This window comes from Protopterus annectens, chromosome 13.part0 (genome assembly GCF_019279795.1).
Source record: "Protopterus annectens isolate FY-2018-M chromosome 13.part0, PAN1.0, whole genome shotgun sequence".
Classification (NCBI taxonomy): domain Eukaryota; kingdom Metazoa; phylum Chordata; order Ceratodontiformes; family Protopteridae; genus Protopterus; species Protopterus annectens.
Genome location: NC_056747.1, coordinates 464,234,264 through 464,252,471, shown reverse-complemented (window position 1 = coordinate 464,252,471; position 18,208 = coordinate 464,234,264). Strand labels below are relative to the sequence as shown.

At 34.9% G+C, this 18,208-nt stretch overlaps 1 protein-coding gene across 1 annotated transcript in view; it reads right to left on the bottom strand.

Annotated features, from left to right (window-relative positions):
* Positions 1-18,208, bottom strand: part of UNC13A (unc-13 homolog A) — a 5,702,976-nt gene that overhangs the window by 1,672,186 nt on the left and 4,012,582 nt on the right. Inside the window, exon 18 of the mRNA XM_044054109.1 lies at positions 13,489-13,630. Coding sequence (XP_043910044.1) covers positions 13,489-13,630 — 142 coding nt within the window. The remainder of the gene's footprint in view (positions 1-13,488; positions 13,631-18,208) is intronic.

Genomic DNA, 18,208 nt, shown 5'->3' with positions numbered 1-18,208 from the left:
TCACCTCAGTGTTTCCAGTTGTTCAATATATCTAGAAAGACACATCTCAAAAGGGGCACTACATTCAATAACAGGTCTGACCTATGCAGAATATAGAGGGGTAAGAACTTTCTTGGATCTACATGAACTACATTGTGCAATCAGCTGCACCAGATAAAAAGACTTCCTAACCACTGTTGCAATGTGATGGTCAAAGGCAAGGGAATTATCTATCCATGTTCAAGGTCTCTCATCTCACTTTCTTGTTGTTTAGTCTAGAAGATGGAGGAAAGAATTGTTTATCAAATGAAATTATATCACATGTTTTACCATTTAGTTTTAACCCATTTTTAGAGTACCAGTTATTGACATGCGAGTTTCAATTGGAGCATCTGCATATCAGAGTGGGACTTGATGATGACATCAAGTCGCAGTCATCCATGTTCCTGGATAGTCAGTGATTCCCAGTTGTAATTTGGTGATCTGTGAAGTGTATACTGAACAGCAGAAGTCACAGCACAGGGCCCTGAAGAACACCACTGGTCACCTTGACTTTGGTGAGGACACCACAGCCACTCTCAACACATGGGTTCTATCGCTCAACCAATTTGCTAGCCACCTAACTATGTATGGGTCAGTTTGGAGCTCATTTAGCTTATGTACTATGTTAACATGTGGTATGGTATCAGAAACCTTAGTCAGGATGAAGTATGCTGTAAGGACAATATGTTCACTGTCCATGGCTTAATTTACTTTCTCAAAAAAGTTGAACAGATTCTTTAGACAGAATCCACCTTTAAAAAATGGCTTTGCAAATGACTCTAGTCAGGCTAATGGGCATCTATTTTCTTTGGTCAGTGGTTCGTCCACCTTTGTGAAGTGGCACCACAACAGCTGTAACACTTCAAGGACTTCAAGGACAAAACCAGTAGCTAGGCTTACATTAAAAAGATGTAGGAGTAAGTCTGCCAGGAAGTGTTTTGTACTGTTTATAATAGGTATATTATCAGGCCCCAAGGATGATGCATTTTGCATTCTGGAGAGTTCCTTTAGCAAATTTCTTTAGTTATGATTGTGGAGGAATAGGGACGGCCTGTGAGCTATGTGGGCTTTGTATCTTTTTTTAAGGAGTGAACTTTGCACTGAATTTACAGACTCCTTAAGCAGGATAAAGTACGGTGCAGCTCGAACAGGAAAAACTTTAATACATAAAAAAATACGTAGATTTTACATAAATTTTCTGAAGAAGTCTGTATGAAAACAGATGAAAGCGCTTAACCCTACGGATTATTCATGTAAAATTTATGTAAAATCTACGTATTTTTTTATGTATTAAAGTTTTTCCTGTTTGAGCTGCACCGTACTTTATCCTGCTTAAGGAGTCTGTATTTCTTCTGTTTGGTGGATTCTACGGTAGTTTGTTTGTTCGTCTGCACTGAATTTGCTTGCTAGTATATTGGCTATATCTACTGGATATGTGTAGGTAGTGCCATTTTTTAAGTTGCTTAGTGTTATTCCTTAGTTTCCTAATGAAGCTAAAGAATGAATTGTAATTTTCTTTAGCATCTGATAGTCTAAGTTCATGGAGATGCTTTTGTTTTTCTTAATGGTATCTTTTTAGTTCTTTTGGTGGCTTTTTCATATTAAAATTGACTTGGGGGAGTGTTTTGCTATAAAGTTTAAGAAGCCATTTTATTTTATTGTATTTATTATTTATACATATAGGCCACCAGGCCGGTTAACTTTTAAACTTCACATTTTATTTGGATCTGATTAGAACTGCCAGGTCACTCTGTTTATCCAGGTGTGCACAGAGTTTGCTAACTATTTGCATCTACTCACTATCTTGGGTAATACAGCTAAACCTTCAATTTAGAGACTTCATCATAGAATTGTAGAAGCTTTATATATCTGGAGACACTGAACTTTATGATAGTTGGGTCTAACTGTTTGGAGATTTTGAAGGAAAAGTTTTTCCATTTGTGACAGCTTTAACTGGAGAAGGAAGTACCGGGGGCAGTTGATATCAGTGACATGACTCTGGTCTTGTAAATTACATGTTTATTTTGTTGCACTGAAGGATTGTATAGCTGGAAAAGGCAATATGGAGACAGAGAAGGATTTATCCAATATGCTATAACTCTGGAAAGAGAGGTGCAAGCCATCTTTCGCAAAGCAACAGTGACTTCTAAAATTTCCTCCCATTCTGGGACATACTGGAGCTCCCTAGAATGACACAGTCTATGCAGCCAATTGTTGAAGTCAATCATCTTTTCCCTGTACTTTGATGTCATTCTAGGAGAAAGAAGGATTCCGCATGAAATCCTTTATCATGGATCACAGGCACTGGTGTTCACAAATGGGATGCCATTTCTTTTAGAGTTCCAATGACCATTTTAACATCTTGGTTAACAAACAACAGAGTAGTTTGGCTGTCCAATTACTTAGATAGTATAAGGACAGCATGAAAATAGTCTTGAAGAGTTTGCTAAGGTTTGGGGGCTCAGGTTTAATTTCAAGAAGTCTTGCATCTTTCTCCTCACTAACAAGGCTCATGTGGTTTTGGCAAAGCAAGCTAACATTCCCTGTAAAATGGTCTCATAGGTGGCATATTTAGAGGTTTGGATGGAGTAAGACTGGTCCAAGATGATCTAGTTAAACGTGAAGCCAATGTCGAAGTACTTTGACATTAAATGTAGGGCTTGGTCAGGAATACGCCTTCCATTCTTGAGTAGAGTTCAGGTTATCAAATTTTTGTTACTGTGCAAGATTTTAGTCATTTTAAAGCACCTGCTCCATCTAATGTGTACTTCGTCTGTGAAGGACTGGCAGAAGAACCTCATGAAATGTATAAGGCAATCAGTCTAAAATTAGCAGGACTAAGTTGTTTGCTTGGGTTCCTATTAGATGACTGAAGACGCATTCGATAACGAGGCTTCGATAGAATGTTTCTTGGTCGAACTTAAAACAATGAAAAGGCAAAATAGTGAAGCGGATTTTAAGTGAATTCTTTCCCAGGGAAAGAATTCGCTTGGCTGCTTCCACTACTTTGCCATTTTCGGCACTGTAGTGCGATCTCGGAGTTAGTATATTTAAGTAGGGGAGGTGTGGGGGGCAAAGACTCCCACTTTATCTATTCTTTCATTTTTTTTTTTTGGAACAATGATTTTTTTTTCCCCTGGGAAAAAAAATCGCTATTCTGAGCTTTCGAGATTGTAAGCTTTAGCTTACATGGGGTCGATTATTCATCATTCACTTTTTAAGCATTTGATGATGTAATATAGACCCATTTGCTCCCATGGTAATTGTGGGATGGGCATCCCAAACCTTCAAGCTTATGACAAAGCAGCTGTTGGATGGCAGTACCTATGACCTAGGCAGCAGCACAAGCCTTTATGGCTCACTGTGGAATTCTGCAATATGAGAAGTTCTCTGCTGTTAAGGAAGAAAAAATCCTCTCACAAGGCATAGGACCACAGGAGTTTTTGTGTCAGTTTAGCTACGTTAGCTACAATAGTACCAGTCATACAACAGAAAACAAAATGTTTGCTACTTCTTATCTTTGGGCCAACAGAGGATTTTTAGGAGGGGAAGTCATTAATTAGTGAACTTAGACTGACTGGGGACCTGGATTGTGAAGGACACCAAAGGTGATAACTATTTCTTTTACCATCCAGAGTACAGGACGTGTCTGACAGATTCTTAAATCAGTAAAATAAGGTTACTGTGCTATCTTCTCAAGCAACTGAATGAGGAAACACAGTAAATGACGGCTACAGCCAGACGTTTATTGAAACAACCAGAAATAAAAAATACATATGTCAAGAGTTAAGCGCTTTCACCTTTCAGATATAGGCTTCTTCAGAACTCATTCATTTTGGTATTACGCCATTTTAAATAACCTTTTTGGCGCAAAACTAAACAAACATTTCCATTTTACTTAAAGTTGTACTGTGCTAATATTTTAAATCATCAAATGAATTTAATCATTAAAACCTAAAATCAAATAAATATAATGTATATATATATGCTACCACACACAGCATTACCTCGTCCATACGTATACTGTATATGTCCTTTGTAACAACAAAGGTTTTAAATAGACGAAATATGCAACATTTAATTTTAGAAACATTTCATATACTGTACAAATCACTAACGGTTGCAAAATTCCATAAATATAATCGGAAATTCATTAAAAGCTCTGTTGTTAAAAACCAACAATAGCTTAATAGATTGTTTGTAGTTATTTAATGTTAAACAATTAGTGTTAAAAGATTGAATGCAAAAAATAAAAATAAAATTCTGTAAAAATTGCTATACTATATAAATATATGAATTTAATGTAAATGTGAGTGTAATTTAGGGAAATAATGTGCTAAATTGTGTGTAAATAATCAACTCCAGCTAATACACTTGTTGATATTAATATGTGATATACTATAAATTTTATAAAAATACATAATGAACAATATTAAAATATAATAAATATGTGTATAAATTAATTAATTAATATCACAAATAAATAACATTAACTAAGACAAAATGTGGGTATGAATTGTACAAGAAAATTAGCTTTCAATGTTAAAAATTAATATTTAAAATGAAATATTTAAAATTTTTAAAAATTAATTGTATGAGGAAAATTACATATGTCACATTATCTAGTCAACAAGGGTTTTACAGCAATAGTATCATTCAGTCCTGGTGATGTAGCAGCATCAGTGTATAGCTGCCACCATATCTCTTTGTAGCTTAATACATCCTTAATGTTGCCCCCTTCAGGATCTGGTTTAATATGTTCTAAAATGCCAAATTTAAAACTATGTTGGTCACCATTACTTTCTACATGTCTGTACAAAGCATTATTTGTATCTTTTCTTCACTTCTAGAATTAGTTGTATTATTTTCAAATTGTGTGACATCTTATAAACTATAAGTGGTTTGTCCCCTAATATTCTAGATAATTCAGGGTTCACTTGGAAAATGCCCCCAAAAGGCTTGTATTTTACCCTATACTCCCTTTGTTAACATAGTCAAGGAAATATTGGTGAAACATTGGGGCATTTTCCAAGTGAACCCTGAATTATCTAGAATATTAGGGGACAAACCACTTATAGTTTATAAGATGTCACACAATTTGAAAACAATTTTAGAAATAGGTAATACAACTAATTCTAGAAGTGGAGAATGTGGAGCATTAACCTCCACCAAAAGATGTGGAAATTGCAACCAATGTAGATTCATTATGGGTCACATGGAATTTATTTTAGACAATAGTAACAGGACAGTAATTAGACTTGCCAAGGGCAACTGCAATACAGCTTATGTAGTTTATATTGCTAAATGTGTTGAATGTCCAGCATACTATGTGGGCAAAACTGAGAGGGCTTTTAAAAGAATAATCTACGACCATTCATACTGTATCAGAAGAAAAGATACAAATAATGCTTTGTACAGACATGTAGAAAGTAATGGTGACCAACATAGTTTTAAATTTGGCATTTTAGAACATATTAAACCAGATCCTAAAGGGGGCAACATTAAGGATGTATTAAGCTACAAAGAGATATGGTGGCAGCTATACACTGATGCTGCTACATCACCAGGACTGAATGATACTATTGCTGTAAAACCCTTGTTGACTAGATAATGTGACATATGTAATTTTCCTCATACAATTAATTTTTAAAAATTTTAAATATTTCATTTTAAATATTAATTTTTAACATTGAAAGCTAATTTTCTTGTACAATTCATACCCACATTTTGTCTTAGTTAATGTTATTTATTTGTGATATTAATTAATTTATACACATATTTATTATATTTTAATATTGTTCATTATGTATTTTTATAAAATTTATAGTATATCACATATTAATATCAACAAGTGTATTAGCTGGAGTTGATTATTTACACACAATTTAGCACATTATTTCCCTAAATTACACTCACATTTACATTAAATTCATATATTTATATAGTATAGCAATTTTTACAGAATTTTATTTTTATTTTTTGCATTCAATCTTTTAACACTAATTGTTTAACATTAAATAACTACAAACAATCTATTAAGCTATTGTTGGTTTTTAACAACAGAGCTTTTAATGAATTTCCGATTATATTTATGGAATTTTGCAACCGTTAGTGATTTGTACAGTATATGAAATGTTTCTAAAATTAAATGTTGCATATTTCGTCTATTTAAAACCTTTGTTGTTACAAAGGACATATACAGTATAAGTATGGATGAGGTAATGCTGTGTGTGGTAGCATATATATACATTATATTTATTTGATTTTAGGTTTTAATGATTAAATTCATTTGTTGATTTAAAATATTAGCACAGTACAACTTTAAGTAAAATGGAAATGTTTGTTTAGTTTCGCGCCAAAAAGGTTATTTAAAATGGCGTAATACCAAAATGAATGAGTTCTGAAGAAGCCTATATCTGAAAGGTGAAAGCGCTTAACTCTTGACATATGTATTTTTTATTTCTGGTTGTTTCAATAAACGTCTGGCTGTAGCCGTCCTTTACTGTGTTTCCTCATTCAGTTGCTTGAGAAGATAGCACAGTAACCTTATTTTACCATTTGTTTTTCCTCGCAACACTTGGATTCTGTAGATTCTTAAATCAAATGTAGCTAAGTTTTTCAAATGAGGACAGCACTTTCCAGTGCTCATATCTGCAAGTCAGAAGGGGCGCAATGGTTAGACAGGGTAAGTATGTTAACTGAGAGTGCATCACAATTTCGTGAAGGGCAGGTACGAATATGTTTTTATATGAAGGGGAGGGGTTTGGCATAATGGTTAAGGTGTTTGCCTCCTAGGTACAAGGTACAGGGTTTGATACTGATCTTGGATTATTAGCGAGGCTTAAAACTGCCCTTCAGGGAAGTTAGGCTAGTACTTACCTATGAACATATTCACCTGTGAACCTAGTACTTACCTATGAACATATTCACCTGTGAACCTAGTATTCACCTATATAAATATTTCAATGAGTCTGGGGATAAGGCAATGAGGAAAATGTCTGATAAGTGACAATAGTTGTTGCCTTCTGTGTTAACTGAGCTTGAGTGACAGTCTGTTCAGCATAGTTTCAAACAGATTAATATTTCTCCTACTGTAAAATTTATTTTCTTTAAGTGCCTCCATTTAAGGCAATACTCACCACTGTTTTTGTTTTTTAAATTAAATTGGGCAAAAGGCAGGTAAATTGCCCAAAATGTGGGGCTTGTAATGATAACTATCTTCATATGAAAGGGGAACATGATGGAGTTTGACCTGTCTTGGCTAAAACAATCAATGCAGTGCAATGAACATTGAGGATTTCACTTCCACATCCTTGATACATTCACTTTTAGTCATTTGCTCTTCCAGTCAAGGGTGTTCTTTTGACTTAGATGGCATGGTGTTGGCTAAGAATGGTAGTGATCACTCTCCTGACCACTTTCTTCAAAGTATGGAATTATTCCCTTAGGACTGGCAAACTGATTTTATCTTGAACTTTCATATGTTCAGTGCATTGTGTCACAAGAACTTTGTAATGGAACAGATCTATTATCATTTTCTGAGTTTTTGTGTGGAATGCACTTATAGTGTGTGTTGCTCACGGGCTGTGTTTGTTTCTGAAAGAGAAGCCTCCAATTTGGAGAACTATTTGCATTTCTGACACATAGCAACTGACGAGTTAAGCAACAATTCATTGTGATCACCAGGCAGTTGTTATCTCAGATACTGCCGGGCACAAATCTAATTCATTTAGTGTGTGGACACAGGTACAGTATCTCAGTGGGTGTAAAAGTGACTTGGTCATGTGTAGAGAATTTCATACTGGAAGAGCCTGAGCCTATCTAATACAGTGTTGAGCAGTGGTGTGTGAAGCTGAGCTCAGCACTGTTTAGTCAAGCAAAGAAAACAAAGACTCAAAAGGAGATCAGCTAGCAATTCCTCACAAAATGATCACTTCCAGAATACAGTAACAGTTTAATTCCCTGCCACAAAACAGCCCTCACTATTTCATAGAAGCTAACGATGAAACTACATGGTAAACTTACAAAACAGCAACAAAGTTAAGGAAAGGTTGAGGAAACACTAAATCAGATATCAGAAACACTTTAGCAATGCAGTAAAAGCCAAGTGACCGTACAAGCACAGCAGAACAGATTGCTTTAAATAAATAGTAATAAAGTACAGTAAAACTGAATAAAATTGCAATTAAACTGCATAAACAATTAGGTTGACTATAAATGCAACAGAAAACAAGCACTTTCCTGCTCTTTAGATGAGAAATAAGTTAAAAACTCCAACTTTTGTGATTTAAGAACATGAAATGTGTGTGCACCCTTTTGAAGCATTTAATTTTATATGAACTGTTGAATGAATTAATAAATCAGTGGTTCCAGAAAATCTTAAATGGATATAACAATATTGTTTGAAGCCAAAATGAATGAATCCAAAAAGTATGATTCCAAATATCTGACCGACATAATTTCTACAGATGAAACCAATGAACACCAAACTGTATTAATCAAACTCTTAGATATTATGGTACTGTGACTCCCAGAATTCCAGCACACAAAAGTCCCAGTCAGAGTCACACGTGGTATCAAGGATAACAAAAAATAATAATTCTCTGTGGGAAATTTCACTTCTCACACTCATGTAAGGGCTTTTCCCTCTCAGTACTCAATGTTGCTCCAGAGTTACACAACTTGGGAGAATAATAATCAATCCAATCAAGTGTTTGGTTTTAGAATCCAATAATTTGGGAATTCCAAGCCTTAGACAACTTTGCGATTCCACCATTAAAAAATCATAGAAAAAGAAAAGTATATAACACATATCACAACACAGACCACTTTCTGATGCAGCTAACTAAAATTAAACTAGTCAAATCCATAGATTAACTTATTTTCCATTATGCCATGCTCTTGAGACACTCAACACCCATATGGGGAGAAATTACTATAGGGGATATTATTTTATTTCATGTTATTTTATCCATGAGCTGGGTTAATCCACTGAGAACATATGCCTCTTTTCGGCGTGACACAGGAATCCTGCCTCATTAAGTAACTTGTTCAGAGACATACGGTGGGTAAATGGAAGGAGATGGAATCAAACCAGGGACTATAGGATGAAACTAGTTAGTAGCTCACAACATTAATCTTCGGCTCTTAACAGCCAGCTACTCCTATGACGTGTTAATGAGCTACTTCCTGTAATCCAGAGTTTGATTTGCAAAGCCTTCCTTTGGATACTGTGTGACTCTAAGTAAGTTAACCAAACAGTGCTCTTGGAAAATTAGACTAGGCTCCTCAATGGTTTCTTAGAAGTAAGAACCTAAGAGCATATGAAATGATTTTACACTTTTTCATAATTATGAGACCATGAAGTTAGTATATATAAATAAGGGAGGACTGTGGACAGCATCTAGCCCATCTGTCTCTGTCATACATTTTGATTCTTCAAAGGTTATCTAAAAAAAATTTAACAACCTCTTTTAAATGACCTGTCTGTATGGGGAAGGTTTTAGTCTTTGCATTTTAAGACAGATCACTAATTAACTGACTGATCATATTAAGACTGCTGCATCTCAGACCCACAGACCAAATTATTACCTACAATGTCTTATTCTTAGACAGCCTCCTTTCTGTTAACCTTTCTTCTCTTTCTTTCCCTTTTTTGGGATTCCCTTAATAATTGTTTTATTTTGCCTTTGTCTTACCTGTGTTGACTTTGGGGAATTGACCACATTAGAACAATAACATATTTCTGCATTACTTTCTTTTACTTTTATTTCTCTCCAAATGAACACACACTGTTTTGTCAGATGTGCTTTTATTATGTGCGCTATCATCATATGAGAAGTATCATGGTACAATTATAGCTACAGTTTCCAATACTGATGGCCTCCTTTGGCTTTTTGGAAGGGTGTTATTACATTTATCCTTATACTTAATACAAATAAGTATCTATGTCTTGTATCTTGGTATCTTGTTTCAGTCCTCCTCTTTTGTCTGCATCCTCTACTTCTTAAAGCTTTATTTGTATATCTGATACATATGTATATATACTTGCATTGTTTATATTATGTATTTAATTACTCATTAGCAAGGTGACAATTTTGAATACTGTTAAATGGCTAGTTAATTTATATTTCTTCTGCAATGTAGAATACAGAATTAACAACCTGGAAAAAGCAACATAACAGCTGAGAACAATACCCTAAGAATAGCTCTTTGTTTTGCACAAAATCTGAAATTGCCACCATTACATACTCTACATTAAATTCAGAAAATGCACAAAACATCTAAAAAATAAGAAAATAAGTACCCTACCTTAACCAAACAATAACCAAGCACAAATACCATACTTTTTACATTCCACCCCCAAAACAATTAAAAGTACTGCAATAAGTTAGCTTGTGGACAGACTGTGTGGATAAAAAAGGTATAGACTGCAGTCTAGCCTGAGTGAGCACAATCAGAAAACATGCCGATGTATGCATGGCCAATTAAAAAAGGCATATTACCAGGCTCTCACTACCAGTGATAATCTAGTTCCCTACAATTTATTAATTTAAAACTAACTAAAAACTACAACCAGTTCTAAAAAGGTGTCAGACCTTGCTTCAGTGTTTGATGTTCCACATTTTACTAACCCTGTAATGAGTTATTCCAAAAGATGAAGTGCCACAAATCAAGAGTCAAGTACAGAATGCCACACACTACAATATGATTTATTGATTAATCATAGAGTTACTGATGAAGATTTGCATAGTTGTCTGAAATTTTGTCTGAAACTGTTGTTAAACAGTTGTTAAAATTAAAGACAGTAAACAGTTTTTTCCACATGCATGTAACAATTACCCTTTATATCTTTAACTCTTTATTGCATAGTTGAATTTTTCTACTGGGTCTGTTTTGCAAATGGGCTTTGTATAGTAGTGACCAGCCTTGTTCCTAATATGAAAATAAGTAAACAAATGCATATACACAGGTAAAGAAAACATTTCTTGATTAATGCAACAATAGAAAATGCTGGCCAGCTCCCTGTCATACAGGGATAAAGCCCTGACTATGTTGCAGATAAGCTGAGTTTGAACAGTGACTCAGTGCCTATAAGAACTGACATCAAAGGATGGAGGGAGGGCAGCCATTGCCAGCTTGCACATCTTGGGGGATGGGAGGTTCCTCTCGCTCATAACATTGGTGATATGTAGTAGGAGTACAAGGTGTTACTCCCATGGAGTGTGAGCCTAACAAGCCTATATTGCTGTATTCATGTTGCAGAGCACGCCAGCAGGAAGTCAGCATGGGCAGGCATGTTTCCCCCTTGGAGGTCAGCTGTAGCAGAGCTCAGAAGAGCCATCACTGTGAGGGGGAGGTGCTCTGCCAGAGGAAATGTTAGGCTGCCCTTTAGGACCTGCAAGCTGGCCCTCTGCCTACCACCTAACTGTCATTACAGAATGGAGATAATGACTTGGGGATTCCCAGGCAGGAAAGAATGGGGTGTAAGGTTCTCAACTTGTCTGAGGATTCATGGCTCTTGCTGCCACTAAATGAATTGGTTGATTGGGTGCAGGGAGGAGAGTCATTGGGCTCGGTCCTGTCTAAGGGGGGATTAAAAAACCTGCAAGACCAAATATCTCTATATGAGGTTATTAAGTATGCAAGTAATATAATTATGTCTCTTACTGATTTTACTGAAAGAGTAATCTCTTACTAGAAACAGTCTGTTTAATTATTGGAATTAAAATATGTTTGCTTATTTTTATCCATCGCTTGCTTTAAGTTGCTACTTCCATTTGACTGGATCTAATATATCCTTGGAATGTGCCTGAAAATGTACAACCGGATCAGTGTTTCACCCCAGTTAACAAATACAATAAATAAAAATGAAAAAAAAAATGAAAAAAAGAATAAAACAAACAAAAGAAACTAATCTTCTTGTTTTTCTTTCGGCTGTCCCCGTTAGGGGTCTCCACAGCGGATCATCTGTTTCCATTTTTTCCTAATATAAAGTTTAAATTACTGGAATCCTTGAGAATATTTTGAGGATTATTTCCAGGGGTGAAAGAAATGCAGATCTGAAATACAGATTGAGTCTTGCTGGAACATCTGGATCAACACATTACAAGTTTAACAAAAAAGGTATACAGCAAAATGTGATGTAATGTCCTTACAACTCTTTGGAACCTCTTGACTTCTGCTGTTTATATTATACTATTACACTGAATCAGTCAATTCCATCACAGTTTTTAATAAGCATATTCTATATATGCTAGATTTAACTTCTTGGTTTCCATGTCGCTGTAGTCTACAGCTATTTTTACAGCCCCTTATTTAATAGTGACCACATCTTATGCTAATAACACAGTTGAGCTTTGCTCTCAAATTTCACAAAGCCAATAAGTCTCTTTTTGACAACATCATCTTTAACACGTGTTCTCTTCCCATAAGCTTACATAAGACTTACTAAAATATATTTAATAACTTTATAATACAGTCTTTCTTAAATTTTCTAAAGGCTGCTTCTGATTCACTGGCAAGGTTCTAGTGACACCATCCATCTCAAAGGTAGCAATAAATCAGTGCATATACCTCCCTATTATTTTATATCCTGCCATAATCCATTAGCCAGGGCTCTAGCCTAACTTACTGCCTTTATATGCACCTTGCTGGTATTCCCCTTTCATGAATTACATTTCTGTAGCCTTTGCACCTACTAGCATCATGTACCAGGATGTAGACAGCCATAACTGTTAGTCAGGAGAAAATCTGGTAAATTTATTTTTATTACCTAAGATTCCTTATAGTGCTAGGGCTGCTGTCTCCATGCAATGAAGACTAAATGAAGTGTACAAGCATGCATCCACTTGTATTTATATTCCATTCAAATGAATATGACAACACTGATAAACAAATGAATATGACAACACGAATAAAATACCAAGCAGTAGACTGCAACAGTCAATCCCTTCTGGTGCAAGAACTTGGTCATCAGCCACTGGGATTCAAATCTCTCTGGCTAGCCCCAGCACCTGGTCCCTTATTAATCTAAGATTACTAATGGCAGAATATGCATTCATCTCCTGTTCCAACTGGGTTAGTCAAACATTTTCTGTTATTAAAGTCAGCATTTTATTTAATGCTATAAAATCGAAGACATTTAAATTAAATAGCATGAAAGTACAAAGGGTAATGTGTTACTTTTTTTATGAATACCTCAATGCGTATATATGTATATATCCATCCATTCAACTTTAATACAGTAAGGTTACTGTTACTTTGGATTAAATGTGATACTTAATGAAGTAAAATAAAAGTGCTACTTTGGATCAGACATAATCCTGAGATACTCCTGCCCTCAAAGTGTTGTGTAGTTAAACTATGATATTGTTGTTAAGTGCTATCTGTAATAATTATGTTGTAAAATTATAATAACTGAAAAAAAAAATCAACATTAAATCTAGCGGGCTTAAGGAAACTCACAAATGGAAGCTTTCCTCCCAGACAGGGTTCAGGTTTCCATAGATGGTTTTGGTTCTTTTCTTTGTCTTCCCAACTTGGACAGTAACATAGGGGTCACTGGAACCAGTTTTGTCTTTTGCTTGGAGACCTTGGGCACAAACAACTGTAGGCAGAGGGAGGTACAGATTGACAGAGAAAGACAGAGACAGAAAATGGAAGAAGGAAAATGACAGAATAGACAATGGGAAAAAGAAGAAAGAAAAACAACAGAAAAACAGAATAAGAAAGATCAAAACCAGTATCAGTACACATCAGTGTATGAAGAAATATCTGAAAAAAAGACTGCTTCATTACAAAAGTACAACATTTTTGGGTCAATGACATTTAGAGTTGCTAACTACATATGGTTAAATACAAATGTATCTGTTTTCCTTAAAATATGCTGTTGCAAATGCCTTTAAAAGCTTTTACTATGCCATATCACTGATCTTCTCATAAAAGGCAAATTGTTTCTACATCCAGAATTATGACCAATCTTCTATAACACCATACAATAGAAAATAATTAATGATGCTTTTTGACCCCTTAAATTTAGTTATTCTTTAATCACAGAGTTAACATATTTTCTTTATTTCATTTTCAATTACATTTATTAATGGAAAAGGATGAATGATACAAAATAGACCCTTTTCAGTCACAATCCAGAAGACAGATAACAGAAAAATAAACAGTATTAAGTAATGTAAAAATGCAAAAAAAAAAAAAATGAAAACACATTAAATATGCAATCAGTAGATGTTAAATATTGTAAGAAGCCAATTTTTGTCAAAACTTGTTAGAGGTAAACACATTCACATATTCATTTCACATACAGAAGGTAGTATACTTCTAATAAGCAATGATCCTATCTAATTTATACACAGCAGCAATATATGTAACAGAATGCATATGTACACTTTTGGCAATGATCCTAGATTAAATTATGCACAGCAAGGAAGAAAATCTGAAGAATATGAGTAAAGACACAGTTACATGAAGTAAAACAAATTCATAACAATACAGTCACCTGTTCTTTAAGTATAGACAGGATCTGCTTCTTATCAAACATACTGCAAAGATAAGTACAAATAAAGCGGGTGAAAGCAAGACTAGTGGCACGCCAGTAAAATCCAAAAAGTTTAATATGGTAAAGCGCTTTTCATTTGCTCTGTCAGCAAACTTCATCAGACAACGTAAATACTCAGTGTGGGTATATATACCTTCCACTCTAAATTAATTAGCTAATTAGTTAATTAACATTTACAATCAATAAGTTTTTTAATTAAAATACCATCCACTAAAAGTTGAAAACATTCATAAATATAGTACACACTCTAAAAACATATTAAAATGAGTATACTGCAGATTATAAACTTAATAAGTGTATGTAAACTTGTACTATAATAAATTTTAATGCAAATGAACAGGAAAACTAACTATACAAGTGTTAGCATTCACTTTACTTCTCCTTGTATTTGCTAATTAAGTTATATACAGTCTATGTTAAAGTACAATCATACTTAAATACAGATTCAATAAACAATTAAAATATTCTTTTTCACAGTATTACTGGATCATCATGAGGTCATCTCATAAGACTTTTAAGTTTTAACACACTGCTCAGGCTACAAGTTTCATTAATGCCTGGTGGACTATAAGTATTAAGTCTGATCTGCCAGAATAACTCCAATTCTTCCAATCGTAGTGGTACATGGCCACCTCTTTCATCAAATACTGGCTGATCAATAATTAGAAATCTGAAATGGTGTCCAGGAAATTTTGCTATGTGTTTAGCTAGGGCATTATCTTGTTTGTTCTTATTGATGGCATATAGGTGCTCATACATATGGTCGCGAAGTCTCCTCTCCGTCTTACCAATGTAAAATGCCAAGCATCCCTGGCATTGAGCTAAATAGACTACCATCTTAGTGTTACAATTAGCCCTGCACTTTAGTTTATATTGAAAATTATATATTTGAAATCTATTAGAGTCTATTATTAAGTTACAATAATTACAATTCTGGCATTTGTACATTCCAGCAGTTTTTGGTTGCTTCCTCTTACGTTGTTCATATAATGCTTTCAGGTTCCTACCTTTCCTGAATGTGGTACCAGGATATTCTCCTAACTTATTTAATACACCTGGGTTACTTGCAAAAATACCCCAATTTTTACATAATATGCCTATGCAGTGGTGACTAAATATGTTGTAAGTGGTAATAAACTTAGTTCCTAATAAATTAGGTGTGGCTGGGTCGCTCAATTCTACTGATGTAATACTTCCTATGTTGTCTGATACAGACTCTTGAATAGTAGAATTCTTTTCCGTAGACAAGATAGGTTTGTACATTCCTTTTGCACGTTTTGGCCAACCTCAAAAATTAACTCAGAAATTAATTCTAATGGATAACCTCTATGTGTAAACATTGTTTCTAGAAGTTGGCATTCCTCTTGAAAATCGTGTTCAGTGGTGACAATACAAGCTGCTTTCACTAGTTGACCCTTAACTACTGAGCGTTTCTGATGGAAAGGGTGGCAGCTCGTGAAGTGGAGGAAAGTGTTAGAGTATGTTTCCTTCCTGTGTATTTTAGCCTCATAACATTTCAAAATAAAGTTTTTTGTTAAACAGATATCCAAATATGCTATCTTATTCATATCAAAGATAGAAGTAAAACGAAGGAAGTTGGTTGAGGTACTAAAAGTGTTTACTACTATCTCACTAAATTCCTTGTCACCATTGAGCAGAATAAAAATATCATCTAGGTACCATGTATAGAAGACCAAACTGTTTTTAATACTATCATTTTTAAAAACGTACTCAGACTCCCAGTGGGCCATCACCAAGTTAGTTATACTTGCTCCAAAAGGAGAGCCCATCGCCACACCTGTTTTTTTGAGAAAAAAGTTGTCGCCAAACATAAAAAAATTATTGTATAATATGATTTCCAAAAGTTCAATTACAAGCGAAATTTCCTCAGATGTAGCTCTATTCTTAATCAATATTTGAGTTATCCAGTCTATACCAGTATCATGGGGTATACTGGTATAGAGGTCTTTCACATCCACAGTAAGGAAGTTGTAGTTTGGATGAAAGTCCAAACCATTCAACTTCTCCAAAAATGACCAGGAATCTTTGCAAATTTGTTGCTCAAATTTCAAACATTTTTGTAAAATAGAGTCAATCACCTTGGCACATGGGTAAGTAGGCGACCCACGTCCATCAACGATGGGTCTCATAGGTGGGTTCCGCAAGTCTTTATGTATTTTCGGGATGCCAAAGAGGTAAGGGTACCTTGGAAATTGTGTAGACATGTAGTTAAATATATTTTGTTCTATACGCCCCTCTATAAACATATCTGATAAACTGTTCTTAATTACTCTATAAGCATGGTTTGTTTCTGAACGAGAACTAAGTTCATATGCGGGGTCATCCAACAAGTCTACCATCTGATTGTAATAAACTATATTGTCAAAAATTACCAAGCCCCCCTCCTTTGTCAGGCTTACAAACTCTAATGTCGTGTAATTTAATAAATTCCAAGTATTCCTTCTCTTTCTGTGAGGTGGAGTCACGCAAGTAGTCCTTATTCCTGTGTTTGACGTTAAAATGAATGTCTAATTCACACATTTGTTCAAACACGTGAATAAGTGGGTGAAGTGGAGGACTGAATGTACTAGGAATTCTAAACTGGTCATTTTGTGTTGTTACTGTGTTAGACCCCATCATTAGGTTAAAGTTCAATTTCCTTGTGAAAGATTTTAAATCTATGATAGTTCTCACTAAATCAAAATTCTGCATAGGAATATATGTATTACCCTTAGATAAAAACTCCACCATATCCAGGTCTATGCTAATAGAAGAAAAATTAAAGACTTTAAAGTCTCTTGTCTTATTGGTAATGATGGTGGGTTTACTTCCCACTGGCACCTGGTCTAAAAAAGGTGAAGACTAGGAGGTACTGTGTCAAACTCATCAGCAAGTAAAAAATCACAAGACCCAGTGACAAAAGGACTCATACACTGCTCAAAGGTGTCATGAAATTCATTAATACCATCAGTCAGTAAATTCAAGTCTTGTTCCTCTTCGAACTCTGTTTTGTTTTCCTCTGATTTTTGTTGTGCCACTGCTTGGGTCTTGCCCCCGTTTGATTTACCTCGTGAAAATTTTGATTTTTTAAGCTGAGTTGGTTGTTTTGATTGTTTAAATTAAACAGTCTTTCACTTCTCCTAACTTCTGTATAGCCTTGTCCATCAATTTGATTGGAATCCTCAGTTCCTTGATCCGTAATGTTAGGCGACTGATTGATATTGATACTGCAAAGATAAAACTGCAGTTCTGAAATATGTGACTCACTGACCCTTTGCAGGTATAATTTGTTGAAACTGGTGAAATTGTAAACATTCAGCAATTATACCGTTTGATGAAAACTGTCATGCTTCGTATGAAGCACTTCATATAACTGCTAGTAGTTTATCAGGCAACATATTTGCATTTGAGATGGGAAACATCAGAGGTTAGAGGGTTCTATGCCCACACTAGGTACTTGGATTCATGTTCCAGTATTGACACCACAGTGCAGCATAAGATAAAGCTGCATACCTAATGTGTCATAATTGTGATGCGATTTAGGCTGTGGTACCTTCTGCAAGAACTGGTGGTAGCTTACATGAATGAAAATAAATCCTATAGCACTTGTCAAAA